The 27864-nt window shown below is 38.0% G+C and overlaps 2 protein-coding genes across 2 annotated transcripts; both read left to right on the top strand.

The window, feature by feature from the left end:
* The first annotated feature begins 606 nt into the window (after positions 1-606).
* On the top strand, positions 607-4637 carry ccna2 (cyclin A2). Its single transcript, XM_046406080.1, has 8 exons — positions 607-1237; positions 1829-2090; positions 2250-2356; positions 2458-2681; positions 2785-2989; positions 3214-3327; positions 3744-3877; positions 4012-4637. Exons 1-8 carry the CDS (start codon positions 1022-1024, stop codon positions 4061-4063), a joined length of 1314 nt encoding a protein of 437 aa, XP_046262036.1. The 5' UTR covers positions 607-1021; the 3' UTR covers positions 4064-4637.
* Positions 4638-5673: 1036 nt separating this feature from the next.
* On the top strand, positions 5674-27374 carry anxa5a (annexin A5a). The gene is made up of 12 exons (XM_046407059.1): positions 5674-5876; positions 13060-13187; positions 15244-15338; positions 18141-18254; positions 20069-20159; positions 21029-21108; positions 21469-21519; positions 22320-22413; positions 23615-23710; positions 23929-23987; positions 24747-24869; positions 26332-27374. The coding sequence occupies exons 1-12, from the start codon at positions 5674-5676 to the stop codon at positions 26389-26391; spliced, it is 1194 nt and encodes a 397-aa protein (XP_046263015.1). The 3' UTR covers positions 26392-27374.
* Positions 27375-27864: the final 490 nt, after the last annotated feature.

Below are 27864 nucleotides of genomic sequence, written 5' to 3'. Positions count from 1 at the left end.
GAAAAAGGTTTGTATGCCACAATGACCCAAACTTGACTAATGTTGAACATGCTAAAATTATATGTAATATATAATTATTACAGTTGCTGTCACTTAGCTGTAAATTAGTCAATAAATCAGTTACAAGATGTTACTTACTATTTCCAACCTTATGAATTTATCAACACAAAGTACCAAACATAAGCTGATACAGCACTGTAACTGCATTACAGTGATGCAAAGTAACAAACTACATTTATTCCATCACATGTATTTGACATGTGTAGTTCCTTTTATGAAAAAATATGCATTGTTAAAGATTAAATCACAGGTGTTTTACCACCATGAGTCAAATAACCACCAAATGACCAAAATTATTTCAGAATTAATTTGAGTATGTTGCATTGTTTCTATGTCAAATAATCTGCAGTGGTCACAAATTCAATTACAATACAGTACAATACTGTCGACATTGTTAATCCTATGTAACGTTTGTCCATATGCTCAAATGTGTCAAACCGGTTTTGAATTTGTAATTAAGCGAATATTGTACTCTTTCGGCTCCCGTAACATTGTATACGTCACTATCTATTTTGCCCGTGATTGGTTAGTTTCAATCCTCGCGGGCTACTTGAACTGAGAGAAAGCATCATCACTGAGTGTTTCTAGGTAAATGGACCGAGGCTAGCGCTGTTTTTTGCAGGTTGGTGGTAATTTCGAAATTCACGAGCATGGCGACTTAGAAACGCATTTTACTTACTGTAGATATTGCACTGCCAACTGTGCATTTTTTGTTTGTCTGCTTTGTTTTTTTAACACTGCAGTTCTAAGGGTCGTTGCCATCTCAACAGTTTAGCTTTAATTGGAAGTGATTCTTTAACCTTCCTCGACAAAGTAGCAGCTAATGCTAGCCTCCATATAACTGTCCAGAAGTGATCTTTGTATAATAAAATCATTTGGTATTTCGCATACAAGAGCACGCGACAGCTGTAAGCTTGATCAGCAAACAGAGACAGGTTGGGCTTTTTGTTTGAGGGGAAACATGTCGGGAGCTAACAGGGGACAGGGAAGCGCGGCTAGTGAGTATCACAACCAAGAGAATATGCCGTCAAGACTAAGAGGCTCGATAAAACCTCGAGCTGCTGCAAACGAAAACCAAGAAAACCATCCACCGAAACAGGCAGCCAGTAGAACCGTCCTGGGACCTCTGCAGAACAACCAGCGGAGCAAAACCCAGAATCAGCGCGGAACGAAACAGGTTAGTTTGGGTAACTGCTAGCTGGCTCGCCTAGCAAGGTACTGTCTGCTAATGATGGCTGCAGTCAAGATGGGGAGCTATTGTTGGTTTTGGAGGCAACTGATTTCAATGATCTTGCTAGATAACGTTACTCGCATGTCGAACTTCACTACCACTTTCGACTTGCGTATTTATTTATTTTTTACGAACTTGAAGATGCATTTAAACGCAATCGCTACAGCTGTTACTCGGGTAATCCGCCATTTTAATATCCTCGTTACGTTGGTGTTAGACATAATTCATACTCTTGTATTTTAATTGTCCTGTGTGTGTTGAACCTGTTCCTTTGTCAGTACTCTTAAATGTTGCATCAAACACAAATCCTCTGTCTTAAGATCCAGGTTTCTGAAAATCGAGTGCAACCGACTAATGTTCAGTCAATGCTCCTGCATTTTTCTTAAATTGCCTCTTGGTTCCCCACACAAGTTGCCTCTTTATTTTAAGCTCGTGCTATTCTTGCATCATTGTTGCTTTCAATCATATGTACTTCTTTAAACCGTGTTTTGTGTATAATGCAGCACATAATCTCAAATTACTATATTCTGCTCCAAGGACTCATCACAGACGTTGACGTGTAAAAATGAAGATTTCAGCAAAAGCTGCTATGAGAAGCCATCCACCAAACAGCCTGCTTTCCAGATCCATGTGGATGAGCCCGATGGAACCTGTGCCAAGAAGCCACAGCAGGTGGTTGAAGCTGTCAAAACAAAGTCGGTCCCTGTAGAGTCTCCCCTCACAATCAACAATGTTGTGGCACAGCTCCGACAGCCCCTGGCCACAATTGATATTCCATCAGCAATGGATGTCAGCTTTGGTGAGTTGAATATTTAGGAAGATATGATTCATAATTTTCATTGCACCTTTAATTTCTCAAATTTACATCAATTTAAGGATTCTTTTTAGAAACCTGTTGACCATAAATGCCTAAAAATGAGATTTCCCCTGCCCTAAAGTTAAAATTTCCTTTGCTCAGACTCTCCCATGGACATGTCTGTGGTCGAGGGGGAGGAGAAACCAGTCAATGTAAATGAGGTCCCAGAATATGCTGCTGAAATCCACACGTACCTTAGGGAAATGGAGGTGAGACAATAAACCACTTTTTAAACTCTAAACTTTGCACTGCCTACTGACTATTTGAAGATCATTGACCTGTGTGCAAATAACATTGTTATGTGGCACAGGTAAAAACCAGGCCTAAAGCTGGCTATATGAAGAAGCAACCTGACATCACGAACAGCATGAGGGCCATCCTGGTGGACTGGCTGGTTGAGGTTGGAGAAGAGTACAAGCTCCAGAATGAAACGCTTTATCTGGCTGTCAACTACATTGACCGCTTCCTCTCATCCATGTCTGTCTTGAGAGGGAAGCTTCAGCTGGTTGGCACTGCTGCCATGCTGTTGGCTTCGTACGTATACAGTATTTTATATTTGTTCAGTCTTTTCGATTTATCAAAAGTAAATTCAAGACTTTCCTTCTGTGTAAGTAAGCATTTTCTTGTTCAAATGCAGGAAATTTGAAGAGATCTACCCCCCTGAGGTGGCAGAGTTTGTTTACATCACAGATGACACCTACACCAAGAAGCAAGTGTTAAGAATGGAGCATTTGGTGCTTAAAGTGCTCTCCTTTGATCTGGCAGCACCTACCATCAACCAGTTTCTCACCCAATACTTCCTCCATCAGCCAGTTAACAAACAAGTGGAAAACCTAGCAATGGTGAGCTTTGTAGCAAATGTTAAAGGGTTTTGTTTTTTATTTTTATATATATATATATATATATATATATACACACACACACACACACACACACACACGGTTATTGCATGTTTTTTAAAAAGCATGACCAACAATCCCCAATCCTACTCTTGACACCCCCCCCCCCCCAAAAAAAAATCTACCTGCTGTAATTTAGCTTATTTGTACATGTTTCTATTTCTCAGTACCTTGGGGAGCTCAGTCTTGTTCATTCAGATCCCTTCTTGAAGTACCTGCCATCACAGACGGCTGCTGCAGCTTACATCCTAGCCAACAGCACAGTGACTGGTGGCTCATGGGTAAGTTTTTGGGTAGAATAGTCTTTGGAGCCATCTTGCATAAGTCAGACTTGCCACCTGAGGATTTTGGTGCAAGCCTCTGTTTAAGACTAACCTGATGTGGTGTATAAAAGCCCAATGAAATGGAGGGTTGCATACCTATGGCCTTCTGTGATCACCTATTGATGACAATTGACTTGTCAGATAAAGCTTTTATATGGTTTGATTTGTCTTGAACATAACTTACTCCAGAGCTGGTTATATGTGTAGCCTAATCCGTATTTGCAATATACCCCAGTAAGTTAAGCATCTTCGAAACCCTGGATTAATTCTAAAGTTGCCTCAGTAACCACAAATCCTACTTTCTGACACGGGCCCATCGGTGCAAAACATTGAGTTTGTGTATGCGCTCAAGTTTACTTTGCTCTCCCCCACAGTCAAAGTCCTTGACGGAGAGAACAGGATACTCACTGGAAGATCTTATGCCATGCATTGAAGATCTGCACCGACTTTACCTCGGTGCTGCTCAGCATGCCCAGCAGTGTGTTCGAGAAAAGTACAAGGCCTCCAAGTAAGTAGATTTGTTAATGAACTTGACCGAAAACATGTTCTTGGCATCTCAGAACTGCCACTGGTTGGTTTGGACTGGCTTAATCTAAAATTTTCAATGAAATCTGATGTTCTATTTTCCCCCCCCCCTTCCAGGTACCTTGAAATTTCCCTCATCGAACCTCCAACTAAACTGCTGCTGAACTGATGTCTCCCTCTTCCCTTCTACATGTAGAGTTGTACCAGGTTTTTTTTTTTTTTTTTATTTTATATATATATATAAATGACGTGTGCCACAATTTCAAGTAACATTGCCTGCTCTTCTCGGAGTAGTGCTAGATAATTTTTTTTTTTTTTCTTTTTTGTTTTGTATTTTTTTAAATGTATTTTTATATACACATTCATACCGGATGCTACAGTTCAGTTGATCAAGCAATTTTAATGGTTTGACTTTTAATCAGACAAAATGTAGAGGTCTTGTCACCCCTCTCTAAACACTGTTTTGATCTACAGTGTCCCAACTAAAGTAGACCCATGAATGTACTCAAACCCAGAAACCTTAATTCTCCTTCTACTTTGAAGGGTTGAGGTCAAGCAGTTTCTGGTTCACTTTAAGAGGCATGACAAAGTATTTGGCTTGATGGGATGCAGATTAAAGTGTTTTGTCTGTCATTGAGTCGGCTGTCTCATTACATTGATGTCTTGGAAGCAAACAGCTTTTCAAGGCATTTGAATCTGCACTGTAAAATATGGCTCTTGTAAATAAAATTCATTTAAAGTAAGTCTTCATTTCTAAATATTTATGCTTGCATTGGACACATGGGGGCAGCAGAAGACCAATTTTGGTCCTTCAAGACTTGCATAGATACTCAAGCACATAAATTAAATCTTATTAAAATGGCAATTTAGTAATTTCAGATTTGAAAATGTGCAAAAATCCATCTGACTTGTCAAAATGGGTCTAAGTTGTTTAAGGCCTTTGACTTCATCTTGGTGCTGTACCTGTAATTACTTGGCATATGAGGCTTTTACATACTAAGCTGTGTCATTAGTGAAACAAATGACAGTTATGTCATTGTAGGCTAATGGTCAATTATATCAACCAGAACTTGTCTTTTCAACTAGGTTTTACATTAATACAACAAAAGATTATACCAAATTAGAATAAAGGGTGATGGGGTACTGAGTGAACTAATGAGATGAAGAAAATCTTATCACTGGATCTTGGTAGTATAGTTTCAGAAATGGCTCTGTGAATTAAATCCACTTGTCAAACTGGGCTATTGTGTCCTACATACACAGGGAGATGGAAAATCAGGCATGCATGTCAAGAAGTGTCCCCTTATTCACACAGTTATCAACTAGTAAATGAGGAATGACATCTATTTCAGTAATTTGATTTTCTCTGAAACTGACGTAAAGGCAGCCAGTGGTGCTCTGATGCCTTAAGCCCCCGCCCCTTTCTCTCTCATGATAAATTGGGAGGCTGGCTTTGTGCGAAGAGTCTGACAGGAGAGAGGAAGCACAGCACAGCTGCACAAAGATTTCTACCATTTCATCCCAGCTGAATGGACAGCTCAGAGACCATGCTCACACTTCAAACAGGTTTGCTTTGTTCTTGACAGCACCACACTTGTGACTACTTGGCGGATTAAACCATGGGGACAGATGGGAATTCTATAACGTAGCCAAGTCAGCTGGATACTTGTTTAAACAATGGCTCCTGCAACACAGCACCTGTCGGTCTAACCCCTGAGAAGATCCAAGTGTGATAACATTTTTGGAATAGGTGTGGAGGGCGGGTTGCTGCCTAACTCCATGCCTGCACCCAAGAAATTCCTGGTGGCGTCCACCTCACTGCCCTTGGCACTCGACTGGGGCTGGAACCTGAGCTTGTATGTGGGGATACTCCTTGGACTCCTGACCCTCATGCTGCTGCTTCTCTGGATGCTCCTCAAGCAGCTGAGGAACTCAGTGGGAAAATCCATGCTGCAGCCTGTCCGCTCTTTCAGACAGCCTCAGTTTGAGCAGCAGGGGCTTCAGCACGTGTTTTGAAAAATGGAACAGTTCTACCATAACACTACCAGGACTAAGGCTTGTTGGAGTACCAGAAGGACCCCTTGTGGAATTGTGAGAGAAAATGACTTTAAAAAAATTTAAAAAGTGCTTATATTCCTTCACAAAATAATAAAATCTGTTGATGTTCTTATTTATAGAAACCACTATCTATTCTTTTAACAGCTTTTTTTTTACATCATACCTCTCAGACATGCATGAAGTACAGAGGCTTATCTAAATTGTAGGAGTAATTAAAAATATTACTATTCTTATGCTGTTTCTTTTCATCACTTAGATTAAATTTACACACCCAAGCTCAAAAATCTAAATTGCAGAGTAAAACAGCAAGCCAAGATTAAATCTGCATCTTGATTCATACTGATTAAAGCAATGCATTCAGGAGAGCAATTTGCACTCTTCTTATCTTATTGGTGAATTGGCAGGAGGGATATTGAGAACATTCTGCAAATGAAAAATATGAAAGGACCAGTGTGCCATGGTTTCTCAATTCCTGTGTCCATGTCAGGGGACAAAGTAAATGAGACCCTCATGGCAAAGGCTAATATCAATTGGAAGAGCTCACAGCCTTATTGTTCAATACAGCCATTTAAATAGTTATCTCTCACAGGCATGGGATGGGAGCATTTGACATTTTTACTCAATATGACTTGGCAACTCTAAATTTTTTGGTTTGGTTTTTATCCCTATTTTTATTCATTCATTATTGAGAGGTGGACAGGTTATCTTTCATTGAGTAGTCCGAGAGAAATCAATAGCCATTAGCCCCGAGGGAAACATGTTAATTATTACATTGACGGGTTTCCTTATACAGCAGCACAATAACAAATAGCCATGGCAGACAGAGAGCCTCTGTGTGTGATGACCACGGGAGTTTGCATTTCTCAAGGGGTGTAACCACTAGCATCTCTACACGGAAAGAAATAATTGCTTTCGAACAATTAAATTAGTTGCATAAGATTTATGTAATGTACTAGGTAGATTTATTTAAAGACATCTTGTTTTCGTGGCTTTTGTCTAAGGAAAAGTTCAACAATTTTATGAAATGCTCTTAATCTGTTTTCTTGTTAGATGGTTAGGAAAGAAGATTGAGACCACTCTCATGTTAGTGCAATAAAAGTGAAATTGGAACCTTTTAACATAGAATGGGAAATAGCTAGCCTGGCTCTCTCCAAAGGTAAAGACAAGCCACAAAAGCAAAAGTTTTTATCTACTTTTTAAAAATCTGTATAACACTTAAGTGTAAAAACATCCAAAATGTGCAAGCTTCAGACATAGACACTTCCTAGAAACTTGAACCTTTGTTTCTAGTTTTTGTGCTAAGCTAAGCTAGCTACACTAACCAGCTCCTGGTTCTAGTTTCACATTTAGAGTACAAGCATGATAGCGGTTTTAATCTACTCAACAAATTCTCGTCAAAAAGGGAAAAAAATCCCCCAAAATGTTGAACTTCTGTAGACACTGTCTCTCAGACAATTTTAAATGTTGGTCTGAAAACACTTCACTATTTGCACTATTTCAGGGAGTATTCTTTCTGAGCACAGGCTATTTCCAGCTAATAACAGTTCACTTGTCTGCCTCTGCGTGGCCATCTTTGGCCTTTTGTTCCTTGTCTAGAAAAAAACAATGCCATTAAGGTTCTGAATAATGATGAATGTGTGAAGAATCACAGCAGCTTTTGAGCTACTATCCCTGTACAGAAGAGAGGTAGATTCTCGTCCAGCAAAGATGAGATAGGGTGAGAGATAAGGAATCAGAATGTTGCTGACAACAACAAAAATATGAAGTCTGTCTGTATTCTGTATTTATTTTATGGACCCCTGGTTGTATTTCCAAGAGAGAAGACATAGAAAACACCTGCTTGGTGTTAATATAATATAAAACAAAGCAAGAGAAGAAAATAACATTTTCTGGAGTAATCTTTGTTCTTATAATGGTTTTTTTGAACATGTTGAAGACAAAATATCTCTTTATATGAAAGGATCAGCTGTGAAGCAGGTAAATTGTCATTTTACGATGGAAAATAATTCACAGCTTATGTCCCTCTGTGTTAAATGTTGTTATACATTGTCATACTTTTCCCTTTGGTATAAATGGTACATTTTTCAGCTCAGTCACATGTATTTCGAACAGATAATTTGGCCTCTGTGTACAGTATTTCATGTTTCTTAGTGCATTATGTATATATTCCAAAATGCTGATGGCAGGACCTGTAGTTTAAAATGCTGCTAATAGCTTCGATGTACATAGCCCACTTTTGTGGCAGTATAGCATAATGTTTTGTTGTTTTCTTGCAGAGAGTTAGATGATAATTAATACTCTGCTGGCAAGTTTTTTTACTTTAACATATTATAAATTAAACAGCGATTGCACAATGTAGTGGCTATAGAATGATGACACCATCACAGTTTAGATTAGTTCCATTAAAAACTGGCTATCAATATTTGATTTTGCCAGGCATAAAAGTTCCCTGGGAATAGAAGGCTGACTGGTGATCCAGTCAGACTGGAGACCTGGCACCATTATAGACCAAATGAATGAATAAACTCACATTTTTGTCCTGTGTTACTGGTAGTTGTTACTCTGAGTAAAACAGAAAACCATTTGATAGGCTTTGCAACATGGGCCCTAACAATAGGCTGGCTTTTTCCACTTTAAGACTGGTATCAGTCTTCTTGTTTAACTAAAAACTAATAAAGACATTTGTTACCAGGTTAGTCCAGTTTTGACTTTATCTTCAGACATAGTGGTTGTAGCTGTTATATTTGTTCCATATTGGAAATTGGTCTTAATTAATTTACCTAACTATCCTACAACTCCAAGTAGGCTAGACTCATTTCATTGTCACTTATTGTATGTTCTGAAGCAAGTCTGTCTGACAATAGACAATGAATAAATCTGACATCAGTTCAAAATAAACAATGCACAATCTACAGGTGGAAGCCTCTATGTCTTTCAGTGTGAAGACGGTTCTTTACATCGGAGCCTCAGACAGTTACCCATGAGAAACCCCCATTATTCTCACAAGAAGTCTTTCAAAACTGCCCCAGATGTTATGAAGTGATTCCAAAGATCCATGAGGCCAGGTAATATTTGTTGAATTGGAGCCATTTTAATTTGATAACACCTGCCCTTGGCACAGAGGCAAACAGAGCTGATCAGCGGTGGCCGGGGAGGCTTTTTGATTGATTACAGAGCTTATTGTCTGTCAGTCAGCACCTGACGTATTGAGCTGTCCACAGCTCTGTATACCAGGATGCCCCATGGTGTTCCGCACATGAATGAAAATCTCACCATGCTTCAGTTTGAAAACGAACATCTCAGGCATGATAGCATGAAGTGAAAGTAACGGTCTGCAGTTCGCAAGTCTTGTTGATTTGGCTTATAAAACTCAGAAACACTTGATAGTTGTTGTTTTTTGAGGTTTTGAGCTCATTGGAACCTGAAGTTGACAAAGCAATTAAGGAACTTTGTCTGTCTCAACTTAAGCTTGGCTCATTAATTTTTAGCTCTGATTTCATCTCCAAAATACTTTACCAACACATCTCCATCTTATAGCCTATATTTTGAAATACTTATGATACTAAATATTAAAATGATGCAGACGTTTAATATCCAGAACAGTGCATGATTGATTCAACATAATTAGGCATGATGCTTGTGGACTAATAGACTGCTCGGTTATGTGGAAAAAAGAATCTCCTTTTAATCTGATAAGTTTATTATTAGCTGCTTGTTTAGTTGTGATTAAAGGAAATTTGCCTTCACGTCAGTCTGGGAGGCTGCGAGATGAAACGGCGAGCGGATAACTTGAGAGATGGTTTTCACACTCTCATCTTCTCACAAGAGCTCACTTTAATTAAGGTTTGCAGGCAAATGATGATATGTGATCTGCACCTCGCCGCTTCGCTCCATCGATCGCCTGCACTCCTATCAGGATCAGGCATCTCCTGTTTGTCTTCTGTTTGCCATAACACATGCGTACCAGCGCTTGAGAACATGTCAACCCCAGAAATGTCAAGCATGAAACATAAAGAGAATGATATCACGGCCGAAAGGGAAAGTGCTCATAATCCAAAGATCCACGTTTTAAATTAAATCTAACTTCAAAATGATTTATTATTTCAAACAAATGACGACCTGCTTCTGTTTACAAAAGGTCAGAGAGGTTAAGAAGCTGAAAGTAACTAAGTACATTTACATTTATTTAGAGAAGAATGTTGCACGTTTACTCCAAATACATTTATTTAACAATTATAGCTACTTCACAAATTAGGATTTTACACACAAATATTGTGTTACTAATTTATATATGCTTATTTATTCCTTTAGATCAAACTACCCAACAGTATATGAAATATATACAATCATCTCCAAAAGAGTATAATAATAATTCCATATGAATGTATCAGTAATTATAACACAGTAATATAACATTTAATATCATAACTCTCAGAGAGTTCTGCATCGAGTACTTGCAATACAGTATTTTGTATTGTTGTAGTGTAGTAAAGTGTTGGAAGAAGTATTCAATATGCTCATTTTAGGAGGTGAATGTATACACTAAACCTAAACAAAAACTTAAAAATGTCCCTGTTAACCTCAGGAACAACTGTCCCATTAATTGTAATTTAAGAAACATTGCAGGAAAGTATAAAAACTTCTTGAAAATATAGCAAAAGCCTTGTGACCTTGTCACTTTTGTGAAAGTCACACAAAGCAGCTGAATGCATGAGGCCATGATCTCCTGCTTGACTTGACGGTGTTGTCTTTCAGTGAGTGAAAAACAACACCGCATGTGGATGACAAAGACATCTTGTCAGCTTTCCCCCGTGACTCTGCAGCCTGCACAGAACACAAAGAACCTGAGACACAGATCACCTGTGAGAAGGAACAAGCCTGCCGGTAAGAGCACACCTGTTCTGCTTGTACTGATGCACTTGTTGAACAATTACATTTTTTTTTGGACAATGACATATGAACTCTACACCTATTTTAATCAGAACTTTGTTATCTGTTCTGCCTTTTGTCAGGTGTCTTCCATCAGTAAGTAGAATGGTAAGTGTTTCTTTTCTTTTTCTTATTTTCTGTTAAATAAAATATCCTCACAGTACGGGAAATTCTATCGTCGCAAGAAACAATTTTGTTTTTTCACGAAAGAGCTGGAATCAAGAGTGGTTTAGCCACAGCACCAGAACTAACCTATATGTTTGTGTGATGAAGTGTGTCTTGACTCTTGAAAGGTCAGTGCCTCTGCATGATCAGCCCTAAACAATACACATCACAAATAACTGATAGCACCAGCCCCAGATTTGCATGCAACCCTCAATGCTTTTTTGTGTTGACTTTATGTATGCAGCTACCCTGACTTCTAGACAATTCCCAGCTCACTTAGAAGATGCAGTCATCAGTAAAACATTAGCACAACTTGCCGTGCAGTATACTTACAGTGACACAAAAGTAAAATGGAGCAGCTTTATTTGACATCCTTGATATGATTTTATCCTTTTGAGCTTGTTGGGAGACCTCAGAATGTCCAATGACAATGAGTTGATTTAAAAAGCAAAATGATATAACAACTCTGTTTCAGTTGATGACGATAGTCTAATTTGTACCGTAGTGTTTACTATGTGCATAGAAACTACAAGTACGTGTGTCTGTTGTATCCATACCAGGTTACGATTCCCTCAAAGAACAGCTGGGAAACAATCCTTCCTGATGCCCCTGAAAAGGATTCATGTGCATTTTTCTGAAAAGCCATTCTTTGAGATTTAGCAACAACCATGATTTATCCATAACTAAAAACCTGCTATCTATCTATCCAATCTACGCCTATGCAATTGTTGATTCAAGACTGCTGTATGAGTCAAGAAAACAGGGAAATAATGCAGAATAGACATTTTAGGAATAATAAGAGAAATACTGAGATGTTGAAATTAGCCAGCAGGCTACCATTTTCACAACAATACTAAAATGCCGATGTTTACAGTTAAACCATGTTCACTATCTTAGTTTAGCATGTCAGCAGTGTCTAATTAGTACTAAACTCAAAGTACAGCTGAAGCTGATGAGGATGCCATTAGTTTGGCAGGCATATGGTTGTTGAGTGAAATCTTCCTGATGTTTCAGCTAGATGAACATCAGAGGATCACCAAAGTCAGTCCTTTGGAAACCTTGGATATCCTTACCAAATTTCTATTTTATGATTCATACAGACAAGGACAAGGCTGTGACTCTGACCTAGTAGTGTGACACATCCTCATGTTGCAAGACGAGGTTTCAGAAAATAGCTTCTGTGAGTGAAAATAATAAACAGAAATCTTTACTGAGGAGGACGAGGGGGAGACAATATTCTTTCACTTCTCCCACCTGTGCTAGAGTTTGAAACAAAGCTGCAGCTGAGGCATACATTTTATTGCTTTTTCTTCAAATGACATTATCCCAGGATAACAAGTGAAACACAGCACATTTAAATTACCTGCGTAATACAAAGCAGCAGCCAACAGCAGCGGTATTAAGTGCAGTGTGTAGGATTTGGTGGCATCTAGCGGTGAGATTGTAGATTTCAAATAACTGTAAACCACTCACTTCACTCTGCCTAAAATGCCTCCTCTTGAGCCAGCGTTTGGTTTGTCCTTTCTAGGCTGCTGTAGAAACATGGCAGTGCTACAGACACTGGAAGAGGACCTGCTCCCTCTGTATATATGAAAGACTCTCAACAGTGCTCTTTATTGTTTAGGGATTATAAACTAATGAAAACATAACTATGAATATTATATTCCATTTCTGACTCTAAATCTACTCGTACTTTATATTATACAGAGGACAGATCAACTACAACAGCAATTTGCAGCAAGGAGCACTAAACCTCTCAAATGAAACAAACCAGTTTAAATTCATCATCTCACACTAATCTGAACAAAATACAATACGATGGTTTGTGTTGTTAGTTTCACATAGCTGTATAGGTGAAGGTAATGACCAACTATGATATTCTATTAATGTCCAAAATCATCATATGTTTGTATGTATCTTCAATAGCATAAAAACTAAAGGATACTTGAAATAAAACACATGCATCCTTGCAAGCACACAGCTCTTTAAACCCAGTGAAAATATACTGTAAAGTGCTTTAAATGTGTGTAACATTTGTGATGCTTTCCTCCCACAGGCGTACAGAGGCAGCGTTAGACCTTTTGTCAACTTCAACGCCAAACATGATGCTGAGATCCTTCATAAAGCCATGAAAGGGATCGGTCAGTTTTCTCAAGAGGAATGCCATATACAACTGCAGTTTTCCACTCACACTCAGAACGTTATGCCACTGTAATTCAATTCAATTCAATTCAGTTTATTTATATAGCGCCAATTCACAACAAAATTTATCTCATGACACTTTCCAGTTTGAGCAGGTCTAGACCAAACTCTTTAATTAAATTGTAATACAGAGAGCCCAACATTCCCCCTTGAGCAAGCACTTGGCGACAGTGGCGAGGAAAAACTGCCTTTTAGAAGGCAGAAACCTCGGAGCAGACCCCGGCTCAAGATGGGCGGCCATCTGCCTTGACCGGTTGGGTTGAGGGAGAGAGAGAGAGAGAGAGCGAGCAGGAGAGCAAGGGAGAGAGGCAGAAGGGGTGGGGTGTGAGAGAGGTAATACGCTCAGTCTGTATACTTTGTCCATTTACTTTTACTTTTGGCTACTCATTAAAACAAAGATAACATGAAAACACGGTAATGGCACAGCTGTTCTTGGCATTCTTAACAATTAGTGTGCATGAGAGATATAAATTCTTTTTTTCTTTCCCAATATGTTCTTCTACTAATTAGGAAAGAAACTTGAGTTAAAACTGAGTACATTTCACAGTATTAAGTCATTTGTACAGAATCACAGTAATGTGCTCCTATTGTACCACAGAGCATGGAGACGGTCAGTTCTATAATATGACAGCAGGAGCCAAGAGTGGGTTGCTAAACCACGTGAAATTGTTCTCAGAGTTTGAAATTTTTACAGACTGACTGATAAAGTGATCATACAGGCAGTGCATGCTGGGGAAGTGAAAATGTATGGCAATTTTTTTCCTCTAAATATAGAAAATACAAATATGTTATATAAAATATTTATTTGCAGGTTTGTATCTCCAATTCTATTATAGGCCTAATGTAGCACACAGTATACAGTCAATATACAGTATTTTCATATAAAACAACCATTATATCAAGTTGTCTAAGGCCATGTTTAGAACTGTGTCAAAAATGCACAGCCTCCTCACTTATTTCAGTGAGTCTAGCTTTTGTTGTTGTTCAAACTGGTTAGTGTTTTAAGACAACGCTGTGAACTTGTTGTTTAAGGCTTTAAAATGATCAACATGCTCCATTTAAGTGTACATACTTAACTAAGGATAAACCCATAAAACAAATGTGAGAAATCTCTTAACCTACTGGGCATTTATGAGGAAAGTATAATAAGACCTTTACAATATAAGGATCTTGTGTCACATAATTTATGTCTTGCTCAGTTTAATTTGAATTACTTTTTAATAGCCTGATCTTTGACCCCATTTTCCGCTTTCGCTGCAGAAATACAAAGTGGGAAACTGCAAAAAATGAAAAAATCGAAAGGTCCCTCCGCAGTCATTAGTGAAATCAATGGGGCCTGATGATTGTCAAATAACAGGTGTAATACAGGCATGGTGTGTCAGTTAACACCAACGCTTCTCCTGCTCAGTATAATCTTACTGACCACCAGCACCTTTTTTCCTTTTAATCTCTGATGCTTGTTCCCTGACAGTGTAGCACTCCCACAAAAAGAGGATTTAGGAAATCGAAAATTAAATAAATAAATAAAATAGAGAAGAACAATGTCCCATCTGTGACATCTGTTTATAGTCAGAGCTGTCATGCAGATCAGCAGGACTTAGTGCCATAACTGCCTTGAGCTAATTTAACGTTTTGATCCCTCAGAGGAAATATCATGTGGCACTCTTCAGCATGTTTGTCTGTCTGAGCCGTTTTCTCTGAGGTGGCGCTGACTTCCAGAAGCTATTGATTGTTATCCATTTGAATGCTGATCTCCTGCTTTAAGGGGCTTATTCTTTGTTTCATCCTTTATTCTGTCAGTTATTCTCAATCAGGTCTTGCTAAGGATGCTTCTGCTAGATGATGGGTCCAGACAGAGTAATGCTTGATAAGATCTTTATAGATAATGAAGAAAGACTTTGAAATATAAAGCTGATTTTGGTCTTTATTCACAGTCAGTGTCTATGTGAAGCTCACTGTGATTGTTATCTAAGGCTCATTTTACTTCTGGTGCAGGTACGGATGAAGACGCGATCCTCATGCTTCTGGCAGCCCGCAGCAACGATCAGCGCCAACAAATTAAGGCAGCATACAAAAAGGCCTACGGAAAGGTGAGCCACTGAGAGCAAAACAGAGAGCTGGTGACAGTCTGCAGTCAAAATGATGGATGGTTAACAGGTCATGTATCCTCCACACTAGCTAACATTGCCTAGTTGATGCACAGTCTGTAATTAAATATAGGGTTTCATTTTTTTTAAAAAAAGAAAATCTAAAACATTGCACACTTTAGAGCTAACATTCTTCAGCGAATTGTGCTTGGTTTGGGAATTTTAGAGTTATCTCTAAGATTCTTAACAAGATATAAAAGAAAAACCTAATTTCTACTGTTCAGAATGTGGAAAGTTTTGACTTACTAGATAACTTTAGGAGTTTCTAGCCTTTAAAGAGGTCTGGTCAAATCAGTAGGTTTGATTCACTGTTGGTTTCGCTGTTATCCTGAAATCTGTTGACAGTAAGAAATCTTGTGTTTGGCCCACAGGTTGGGAACTGCTAGACTTTAAATATCTGTATGTAAAGTATGTAGTGAAACTACTACAGCTACAGCAATGAAACGCTATGTATACACTATTGCATATTAAAAGTTAAATAATAGACTAATAATAATAGTCATATTTAGCACAGAATGCAGCTACAATGAGGTTACACAAGGCATTCAGCCATCTGAGCATCCAGTCGTCCTGTCATTAAAAATCAAAGAGCCAGCTGACGGTTATATGGGGAAAAATTTAATCAGAGAAGAGGCAGGAGGACCAATTTCCTGAGGTCTCCACAGAGTACAGTTCAGTTAGTTAAACCCGGTTCATTTTATGCTGTCCCGCTCTTACTGTTACATCACAGTATCAAGTTATTTTATGACCATCTGTGGATTGAAGCAGGGTAAATTGCTTCCTGTGCAGGTTACAGAAAATTGGGCTTACCTTTTGGTGAAAGTTGTAGCACATACTGCCAGTCTGTTATGAATTTGTGTGTAATGAAAGTTTTAAACATTAGACGGTTGCTGTAGTGTCACCATCACCACCACCTATTAGCACAGTGCTTCCTAAACTTTTTCACATCAAAGACTCGTAAAATGACACAAATCAGACCCATGGGCCCACATCTGATTAGGATTTTGCTTTCAGATATTTTATTACAAAAAGACGATGAAACTCATGACCATTATAGTCATATACTGTGTCAGTTTAATTCAGTTCAATTCAATTTTATTTATATAGCACCTTATATACTCAAAATTGTCTCTAGGTGCTTTACAGAAACCCAGAGCCTGAACCGCTGAGCAAGCAGACAGTGGCAAGGAAAAACTCCCTTTAACAGGAAGAAACCTTGAGCAGCACCCGGCGTCCTTATGTTACTTATGGATGGAATTATAGTGAAAATAAAATTTCCTCTTTTTGCTGGAGATCTTCTGGAACGTCCTTGAAGGACCTCAGACCTATTTTGAAAAACTTTATTAGCCCACAATACAAATTGGGGAACTTTGCACAAAGTTTGCTCTATTCTCATTCACGAGAAGCCATATTTCATAGTAGGAAGAGGAAGAAGAGGAACAGTGGTCCCAATAGAAGCCGGCTGCAGAGCTGCCTGGTCTCTAGTCAGTTCCTCCTAAGAGCACCAAGAATCCTGTTTCTTCCAAAACACGTTTTGCAGACCACACAACTTTACAGCTTGCTCTGGTCCTCTTTAGGGCCCTCTTTAGGACTGTCTTAACTATATTCTCTGGTGCACTCTCACTTTTGTTTTACCGAAGGTTCTTAATGAATTGTTACAAGATTACATAGATACTAAAATGCTACAAGCCAAGCATATGCTTTGCCAAATGAAAAGCTCACATTTTTTTGTTAACTTTTAAGATTTTTTTGAGCTCCAGCATCCAGACGCACTGTGTGCCTGCCAAGATGAGCCTGGATTCATCCTCTGGGAAACACTGAACCTGCTGCTGCACTAAACCTTTACACTGGTCATCATCTAGCTGTCATTCTGGAAATTTAGGATCTCAGAGTCTGCTTCACCATAGTCTGCACTGTCAGCCTCATTATCGAACTCCACCCCCACAGAAAAAATAGGAATTAACCATCTTCCTCATGTTCTGTTTGCGGGTTGATGCGGAGCTCATCATAAAAAAGTTTTTTGGCTGTTTTTACTTTGTTAGGTTTTTCCACTCACTTTTGATACATTAATTCATTAATTCATTGATTATATTGGCAACAATTTGTTTATTAATTCACCCTTTCATTCACGTATTTATCCATTCTAGTTGTGTGTATGTGTATAGATGCTTAGTGGTACTAACTCACCCCTGTTCCTTAGTAGTTTAATAAATATATTGATTCAAGTTGTATTTGTACTTTCCTTTATAACACATATGGAGGTTACTGTAATCTGGTTCAGACTAAGGCTGTTAAGAATGATTCATTTAAGATCATTAATGCTTTGTCCTCTCACAAGTGATTTACACTTACACCTGTCTGTATGTAATATGTGCTGTTTGACTACCCATTTTAAGTAAATACTCAGTGCAGGTACTTGTGCCCTCATCTCTTTGACATGAGAGACATGAAAATTCTCTTTTTAATCATCTTTCTATTTGTAATGATATCAGGATAATCTGTATTTCTACATCTGTGGACACTAAAGCGTCGACTTCTCCTGTCAATATGCTGTGATGATGTTGTGACTCTGTAGGTATCCAATAGGTTTCATGCATTTAGAGACTGTATGGATATGAAAGGCTGTGAGTTGAGTTGAAATCACCAAATAGCTAATTTGTTCTGTTTCTTGTTAGAGCATGTAAATGATGAAAAGTTAAGTTCTGTCCAAACACAGTTACTACTGTTTTTGTTTCCCTCTGTCAGGACTTGGTCAGTGCATTGAAATCGGAGCTTGGTGGGCTGTTCGAGAGTCTGATTGTGGCCTTGATGACTCCACCTATCTTATATGATGCTTCCCAACTGCACAAGGCTCTCAAGGTAACTGATTTTTACCTCAGTAATTTTCCTCAGATGCTCCCACAGATTGCAAGGCTTTTATGTTCAAATGTGCTGAAACCCTCAAACAGTACAGTATCCACTATGTGCTATTTGTGCACACATGCTCCTCCAACATTTGATGCTGAAACTTTCAGCTGAACAGTGAGAGCCATTCCACTGGGTTGACTGATTCTGTGTAAAGAGCTGACAACTTAGTCTGGTATCAGGCATTTCTTAGGGCACTGACTTCAACTTAAGTTTCAAGAATTTCCCTTCAGGGATAAATAAAGGAATTCTGATTCTGAACATAACATAGCAGGAAAAACACGTGTATGCACTTAAAACAGTGAAGCGTTTCTTCTATTTAATCCATGTAATAAGCCAGCATGCACAATGACAAAATTGTAACTCAGACATTATTATCAGTTCCACCTGTGATCATGAGCATTCAAAAGACACTTAAACTTAAAATTCATTCTAAGTCACTTCTATAACATTTTATGGCTGTTGATATAGTGCATCAGAGAAGTATGTGTGCATTATAACACACCACGAATTCCCACATAACTCTTCGTAGATGTGATCTTAATAGAAAATATAACCCAATTATCATCCGACCCTGTGGCTCTGCACAGTACCTTGTTTTAAGTCATTATTTTGGAGAGAGACTATTCTCACTGTTGAAAACTGACAACAAATGGAAAGGACGCAAACCTTCAGAAATTCATTTGATGAGCAAAAGATTAATTGTACTAGTTCATCAGAGAAGATTTTGTTTGGAAGTTTTTGTTTTTTTTTCCTATTGATGCATATTAATGAAAATTGGCAATAGCTGTTGTTGCTCTAGGTTGGATCTTAGAAACAGTATAAATGTGTTTTTTGGCTAAACAAGAGTGAGTCATAACATAAATTAATGACATACAGCAATGTACTGAAGTGTATTTCATGCTTCTTGAAAAATAACTGTGTATTCAATTGTTGGGTTGAAAATTAACAAGAGAAACTGTGACATTGTGACCCAAGTACTCAATACAGTGCTTTTGCTCCATAATGAAAATCATCTTTATAGTGTTATTTTTATAAGTTGTTTAATGTTTTCTGTCTCTGCATATGTTTCAAAACTATTTTAGGTCAGTCGTTAAGGTTGGTTCTCATTCGAGCTTCTCTAAAATTGCATTTGGATCTTATTATTTCATCATCATTCATTGTGTTTTTTGTTCTAAGTGCAGATTGTAGAACCTGGGAGGTAGTGGAGCATTAGACTTCTCATCATATCTATCTCTAACACCAAGATGGCACACCAAAGTAGTGGTTTAACATCTGAGCACTTCTGTTCTAAGTATTGTTTAATCACATTTACATTTGCATTACCAGCATGAATGAAATGTTAAGTCTAAGTGAAGGTAAAGCATTTAGGATTTGGCTTTGGCAATCCCATCACACCATCTGCTCCATTTGTTTGGTATATGTAAGACATTTTTTGATGAAAGGTTAATTACAGTGAAGAGAAGAGAATTAGTCTTTAAGTATGACTCATCTTCAAAGCTAATTCTCTCCGGTACACATATCCATTCTCTAATTTCACACCTTTTCAGTGTATTGTGCAGACAAATTATACTTATTTTCTTCATGTCCGTCAGCCCTGTCTCTTTCACAATTTCTGGCTTTTGTCTCCTTTAATTATTAATATTGATCTTAACAAACCATGAAATTGGATAAAATAGCAAAAGATAAGATTGCTGTGAGAACACACTGCCAGACCAAGCCATGCTGTCTCATACTGAGTTCATCCACATATTATGTTTGGTTCCCAGGGCGCCGGCACTGATGACGATGTGCTGATTGAGATCCTGGCCTCCAGGACCGGCGAAGAGATTAAAGATATCATCAAAGTATACAAGAAAGGTAACTTATTCAGCTGTGAAAGACAAAAACAAAAGCAAAATGTTTATGCTTACTGGTTGTTTAGTTAGGTTGATGTTTCTTTAAATATGAAAATATGCAACCATTTGCATAAATATTTTAATGTTGTGAAGAGTTTAAAGTACAAGTTGAAACTCAGTTTTTGTTGGTTTAACTTCTCACCTTCCTGCAGTGGTACAGGAGTGTCCACTGTGTACACTGTGATATCAGCATGGCTACAGCTGAACACAGTTTTAAATAAAGCCAGATACATCAGGGGTGAGGTCAAAGGTGCAACACACTCGAAACTTTCAGAGAAAGAAGTGTCGCTTTTCAGTCTAGGACAAAGTTAATCTTTATTTCCAACATCAGGGGTCAAAATGGCTACCAGTGCATCTCTCTGTGGATTAAACCAGTTGATGGATATGAATGATAAAAACTTTTTTTTTCATCAATATGTAAATAATAGAGTGGTTTCTTTGTCCACCATCTTTCAGCTTAAAAAAAATATTTGTCAAGAAAATAGCTGAAGTACAAGCTTGTACACAGCTTGACACAATCTAAAATGTTTTTTTTTTATTACATGTAGATTTCTACTGCAATGTTTTATAAAGTGAGTAGAGGATGCAGAGCACTCTCTTTTTTTCCTTTTTCACTAAAACGTGCCGCTGCAATACTGTCTTCAATATACCATTTCTAAATTGCAACAAACCACAATGGAAAATAGTATGTGACAACAAAGACATTGGGGGCCAAAGAAGAAGAGGCCAGTTTATTTGATTCGGCCCACAAGGGTCGATGGCAACCATTAGTGACTGTTGTGAGCGTGAAGTGTAAGTAATCTTCTGCCCCTCTTCTCCTCTTTCTTCCAGAGTTCAGCGCCAAGCTGGAGAAAGATATCTGCAGTGACACCTCAGGGCACTATCAGAAACTACTGGTGATCCTTCTGCAGGTAGAGAAGGAGGCTTGCTGGAAAGACTAATGTTTCCTTTATCAATAATGAGAGCCTCTGGTGATGCCATTACAAAGTCATGAGAGGTTTAGGTGTGGGATGGAGAAGGGGAAGGTGATGACAGCACAATACACCACAGTTGGTTTCTCAAATGTGTTTTGGTTTACACACAGAAATGTAATCTTCATGGTTCAGGCAGATAATGTGATCTTTAGGGGTTACCTGGGTTTGAGAGAGACTCTGAGCAGGACTGAGCTTGACTGTTTCCATCCACGCTGACCTACTTTTGTTTTCTCCTTTTCTTCTTTCTTTCTACCTGTCTGTCTTTATGTCTGGCTGATCATTTGTCCGGCCTTGAAGGGGAGCAGGGAGGAAGGAGTGGATGAGGGAAAGATCGAAAAAGATGCAAAGGTAAGAAGCAAGAGCATGACAATAAATACAGCAAGATGTTTCAAACAGGCTAATGTGTTTCCCCTCGCTTCCAGTCTTTATGCTAAGCTAAGCTGCTCAGCTGCTGGCTGCAGCCTGGTGTGCAAAATTAGATGAGTGTAGTACTGATTGTCAGCAGAAAATGAATGTGTATATCCCAAAAGTTTAAGGACAGATTGTGACATAGAAACACAAATATTAATACAAGACCTCTTTTTGTGTCATAAAGCAGTAAAACATTTTTTTAACCTTGAGACACATTGAAACTGCTGTAGAGTGTGGCTTCATGTAGCTGCAGTTATGTCTTGAATTTGTTTGTTTGTTTGTTAGCATTAAAGTGCAGTCTATAGCATCTCTCAAAAGTGCAATGAAGTTAAAGTGCAAAGCTAAAAAGCCTTCAATGGGAATAATTAATTATAGCAAATAAAACTCTGACAGTGGAACATATAATTTCCTATAAACCATTTCTGATTATTGATTCATTATTATTATTATTATTATCATTATTATTATTATCATTAATATTATTATTAGATCTTTTTTTGAGATGAGAAATATACAACAGGTGTGTAAGTGAACTCCAACAAAGACAGACTGAGATAAACAAAAATATTTTGTTTTGATTTGGCACAGGACAAGATCCTACATCAGTGCTGTCAGTGCTGCTCTTGGTGTGTGCTGTCACTGCTGTTCTTTGTGTGTGTTCAAATAAATCACATAAGTCTACCCAAGGCTACTGTGTGTGTTACCGTGAATGAACAAGTGTGTATCTGCCACCACAGGACTTGTACGCTGCAGGTGAGGGCAAGTTTGGTACAGATGAGGAAAAAATCATCCAAATCATCGGCAACAGGAGCACAGAACACCTAAGAAAAGGTGAGTCTATGACTGTTAGCACATTTCTATGTTGTGATGTGTTAATATGTAATTTGTAAGTAACAACATACCCTCTCTACCATGTTATACATTATTATTTCCCCCAAATAATTCAGGCAACGTTTAAAGGGTTAGCTGCTGTTCTAATAAATGATAGTTTGAGCTGTTGAACTTGAACAACTTGGTATCAGTAGATAATTGTAAAAAGAACAACAAATCATCAATGTTTAAGATGTGAGGTTGAAATGTGCAGGAGAGACTGAAAGTTGAACTAAACTTCACAGTAGTTAGACACAAGGTTAGAGGACAACTAAAAAGTACAGAGCACCAGAATTTGTGGAGTTTATTAAAATGTGATGAACAACAACCGCTCAGCAGCGGTCCTGAGGGCAAAAGTTGCTCACTGCAAAGAGAGGTCAGAGAGTCAGTCAGAGTCCCATCTGAACACACAACTCACTGAAAAATTAAAGGCGATGGACTTGCAGCTAAAAACAGGTCAGTCGACAGGTTATATGAAGCTAATGTGAAAGGGAACATGATCACCAACAGGAGTCGGCATTGAGTGGCCATTAGAAGAACTTCATATTCGGGTATTTTTGCATACCCTTGCTGTGTAATATGTCTGCAGTAGGTAACCTAATGAAATTATACTTTGTTGTCAGATTCAGCGATAAAGAAATTCTTGTGATTTTAGAACAGAAAAATCATATTAGCATCAGCATCTGAATCCTGAAGAGACATTGCTGAGAATTGAGGCTTTTCAGAGGGAAAACAACATACTGACTTGGATGAGGTGAAAGCATTTATGCATCAGGAGCTACAACATGATGGACAGATGCAAAGATATTGCTGGTTATACCTACAGGCCATATACAATACAGATGTCCTTCCTTGTTAACATACAGTATGTGTTGCATTCCCACCGATATCTGTGGTGTGGTGGTGTTGAGCCAACTTCTCAAACTGAAGCAGCGTGGGTTTTTTTCCCTCATAAGTCTGTCAGTTTTTTCTCATTAGGTTCTTATTTTATAATTTCAGACGCTTTTTGTCAAGCTAGTTTCCATTTAAGATAACATGAGTTGCCCTGAAGTCAGTTGTGTTGCAATGTTACAATGTTGTAACCTTTTCAGTGCTGAACAGGGCATGTTCCACTCCTAAAATAATATCATAAGTGGCACTATGGTTGTTTTGTTCTCTGTAGTTTTTGATGCCTACAAGAAGCACTCTGGCTCCAACATTGAGGACAGCATTGAAGGGGAGACCACTGGGAATTTGGAGAACTTACTGCTAGCTGTGGGTAAGACCAGTAATCTGTTGGGCTCATGCTTGACCGATCATAAACCGGAGACAAAAGAAGAGGCTGGTTCTGGGGTTTTCTTTTCTGACAAGCATGTTGAATGAAAATGAAAAACAATAGAAGATGACACTTGACAGTAGAAATCAATGCCAATACAATGTGAGAACCACATTCACACAGAACCTTGTCAGTGCCTGATGTTTTTTTTTTCTCCACAGTGAAATGTGCCAGGAGTGTTCCAGATTTTTTTGCTGAACGCCTGTATACATCTATGAGGGTAGGTGTCATTGTCCCACAATATCGCATCTGAGTCCTTCATAAGTTAACATATACATTTTTCTGTAATAGTTAGAGGTATTTTTGTAGGGTTTTGTTCCAAGAGTAGCCTTCAAGTAAGGGGGAAAATAATACAAACTAGTAACAACAACAACAAAACTCAAGAGTATTTCTCACAGAAAAATAAATGATACAATGGAGTGTATGGAAATTAACTGATGTCTTGACATTTTGGGAAATACACTCAGCTGGTTAATAGTGTTTAAACTTTGGGTATTGTACAAATTGAACTAATTGTTGGTCATCTGGACAGAGCCAGGCTAGCTGTTTTCATGTGCCACTTAAACATTGCTTTCAAGAACCAGAAATACACCTCATATCACAGCTCTCCATTTTGTAATCAGTGCTGATGTCTTTTAGATTCCTCATTATGAAAAGCAATTAGCAGTCTCCATTCCATCACATCTGGCTTATTCTTACATGATTGTTGTGTGGTGGTGCAGTATAAAGAAATATTTTTTGAAAACAATTTGAAAGTTAAAGGAGAACGCTGATGGCCAAATCTTAATCTTTGGTTTAAAATAGTAATACTTCTTTTAATTTTGTTAGTACCTTGTAATAACATAGCCAGCATTGTCTTTGAAGTACTCATTGTCAAGTAGCAACTTCTCTTTCTCAAAGTGAATTGACATTTGATTCGGGAATTAAGCTTATTGCATGTATCAGCAACTCCAGCTGTTGTATATGTTCCTATGTTCAGCGCGCTGGAACTGATGACAGCACTCTAATGAGGATAATGGTGTCGAGGAGCGAGGTGGACATGTTGGACATCAGAGCAAGCTTCAAAAAGAAGTATGGAGCATCTCTGTACACCACCATCCAGGTACTGCTCACCCAACCCCAAAAACAGAATTCTCAGGGTCTCTGTATATTTCACAGATTTTCTTCACAGATTTTTTAAAATGACTACTAAATACTCAAACCCCTCTGGGGGAAAAAAATCTCTTTACAGTTTTCTCACTGATGTTCTAAAAACACTCATCTATCTCTCTGCATGCTTTAAAGCACCAGCTGGATGTACTATGGTTATGCTGCTTATACACCATTCATGTCAGTGTGCTGATGGAGTGCAGATTAGTGATTTATTTTAAATGCCTTGTTCAGCGTGATGAGACTGCTTCCCTGCTTTTCACACAAGCCGAAGTGAATTAATCTATTCCCCTGGGGCCAGATGTTCAGGCAAAGTTATTGCCATCCTGCAGTGGAACTCCCGAATGGCCAATATTGAATAGATAAATAAGTCATTATGAAATAACCTTGGAATAAATGCAATGAAATGTATAAATGAACCAATATATATTTTCTTATGATTTGGCAGAGTTCATTTATATTTGATTAGAGTAATTATTATTTCAAATTGCTCCATTTTCCTTCATATCACTTTTCGTGACATTTCGTGATGTTAAAGTGTCTGAAAAAGCAAGCCAGTTTGTCATCCAAAGTAAGTGAACCCATATTTATTATGATTTTATATTTTATCAATGCATAGTATTTCTCACACAACTGACATCTCACATGTTGGAAGAAAATGTAAACAAACTGGTGGATAAAAAAGTCAAAATGCTGGAATTTTCGTCTAAATAAAATCAAATTTTAATACTAATAAAATCCTTTCACCAAACTTAAAGTAAATTTTAGTTTGTTCACATCTGATTCTATTTTTTCACAAATGACTACAAACATGTAGGTCAAGAAAAGTAGCTAACTGGGGGTGTTTAAATGGTGTGTTTAGAATAATAACTAACCATTTTGAAATAATTTCAGAATAATCGCCTTGATTTTCCTGGGCACTCGCTTATTTACTGCAGCAGTGAGTTGACAAATTTAGAATTAAATTACTAGTTGGCTAAATTTTGGTAACATTTGCTGACTCTATAAATAGAGGCCGGTGTGATCAGTGGTGTGGAGATACATTCATTTGGAGGACAATGACGATGATAGTGTGAGCAATTTGGTTCAGTTTCTTGCTCAACAATCAGCATGTGGAGAGGTGGAGCTGAAAATCCAACCACCCAAAGCTACAACCACCCACATGCATGAAAAGTAACACTCTGACATACCTGTGTCACAGGAAAAAAATACCCATACCAAAACTGGGGCATTTTAAAATAAATATGTATCTGCAGTAGAAATGAAATGTGAAGACTGAGTCCTTTTCCACTAAAGCTCATATAAAGTGGAATGAACTTCTGATATACTGATTTAGACTAAATTCCACAAATATAGATGAAACTTGAAAATTTTATTAGATTGATAAGATAATGATGTGTCTGTTGTTTTTGCAGGAGGACACGACTGGAGATTACCAGAAAGCTTTGCTCTACCTCTGTGGTGGGAATGATTAATGCTGTTTTATGCTGTGTTTAGCAGCACTGAATGATCAGCCACCATGTTGCTGCAAGACAAGGCTACACATGAGATGAGGTTATTGATCCAGTGTTGTTGATTCTCTCTGACTTCAGTTTGCTATTGATTGAATTAGTGTGAATTACCCACTTGTCATTTTGACTTATGATTATATCTTGTTCATGAACAGCAGTCAGTGTGCATCCTCTCATGTGTTATTTAGTTACTATTTAATATATGGCCCACTTTAAAGAGAAAACAGCTCCACACAATAATGAGTACAGGTGCAGTTTTCCTTTAAGATAATTCTTTTTCATTGTAGGTAATTATGCTTCAAATAATTTAATATTTTCGCAGTTGTTTTTAGTGCTCACAGCATGTGTTAAGTGCAACTTACAAAATACAATACTGCTGCTAAATTATTAAACCCTACATGCTGACCGCAGTCCCTCGCTCTCATTAATTACAAATGAACTGCTGATCCGGACTTGAACTGCAGTGTGGCCATGAATGATGAATAAGTAATGGTACACCATTAGACATTTGTTGACTTACAGAAAGACATCTACTATGTCCATGTCTTTCTGCCTGAAACAAATTCTGTCATTAGATCAATAGATGGGAAATCATTTTGCTTTGCTGGAGTTGTACCACAAGGTGGCAGCAAAGTCTGAACTGAGCGGCGTTTCTCCCCATTGTTTTCATTAACAGTGATTTAGGAAACTATAATACAGCTGAAGTAAATGCTACTTTATAGCAGTGAAATATTTTACCCTGAAAATCATTTATCTGAATCTCTCTTTTAATCTTCTAAAAACTTTCCATTCCAATTTTGTTCCACACTGTGTGACTAAAGTAATGTATTTTCTTCTGTCTTTCTATCTTGTGAATAATTTTATGTCTGTGTGATTCCACCCATTAAGAAATATTTTATCACTGGAACCTCCTGATCTGAGATATATAATTTTAAATAAAGTTCTGTTCTGGGTTTGGGAAATGCTTTTCCTCACAACAGGGGTTTGCAGTAATATGAGCCCATCAAAATGTCACTGGGGTTGTAGACATTAAAATATTAAGCTATTATTTGTTATTTATAACTGTGGGATTCATACACTGCAGCAGATTCTTGTGGTTTTTGCAGTTACATTCAAGACATGATGATCTTTGAGTGAGCACACCAGTTGGAACAACTAGCTTGCCACAATCTGAATTTGATTTTACAAGTTTGTCCTGACAGTCACCTATACACAGGACTATGTGTCAGAAAACAAACCCAAGTGAACATTTCTACACGTCTATGTGGTTCAGAACCCTCTCCTTACGTTCATAAAATCTCTGTCTGCCAGACACTGTGTCATGCATTCGCAAACCTCCTCAAGGTTCAAGCTGTTTTCATGTATTGACATGCTTTTCTGTAGAGGCTCACACTGTCTTTGCAGACATTATTTCACTACTGTTCACTGCAAAATGAC

The sequence above is a fragment of the Scatophagus argus genome, chromosome 12 (genome assembly GCF_020382885.2).
Source record: "Scatophagus argus isolate fScaArg1 chromosome 12, fScaArg1.pri, whole genome shotgun sequence".
In the NCBI taxonomy this organism is placed as follows: Eukaryota; Metazoa; Chordata; class Actinopteri; family Scatophagidae; genus Scatophagus; species Scatophagus argus.
This window is presented reverse-complemented; position numbering and strand designations above follow the sequence as displayed.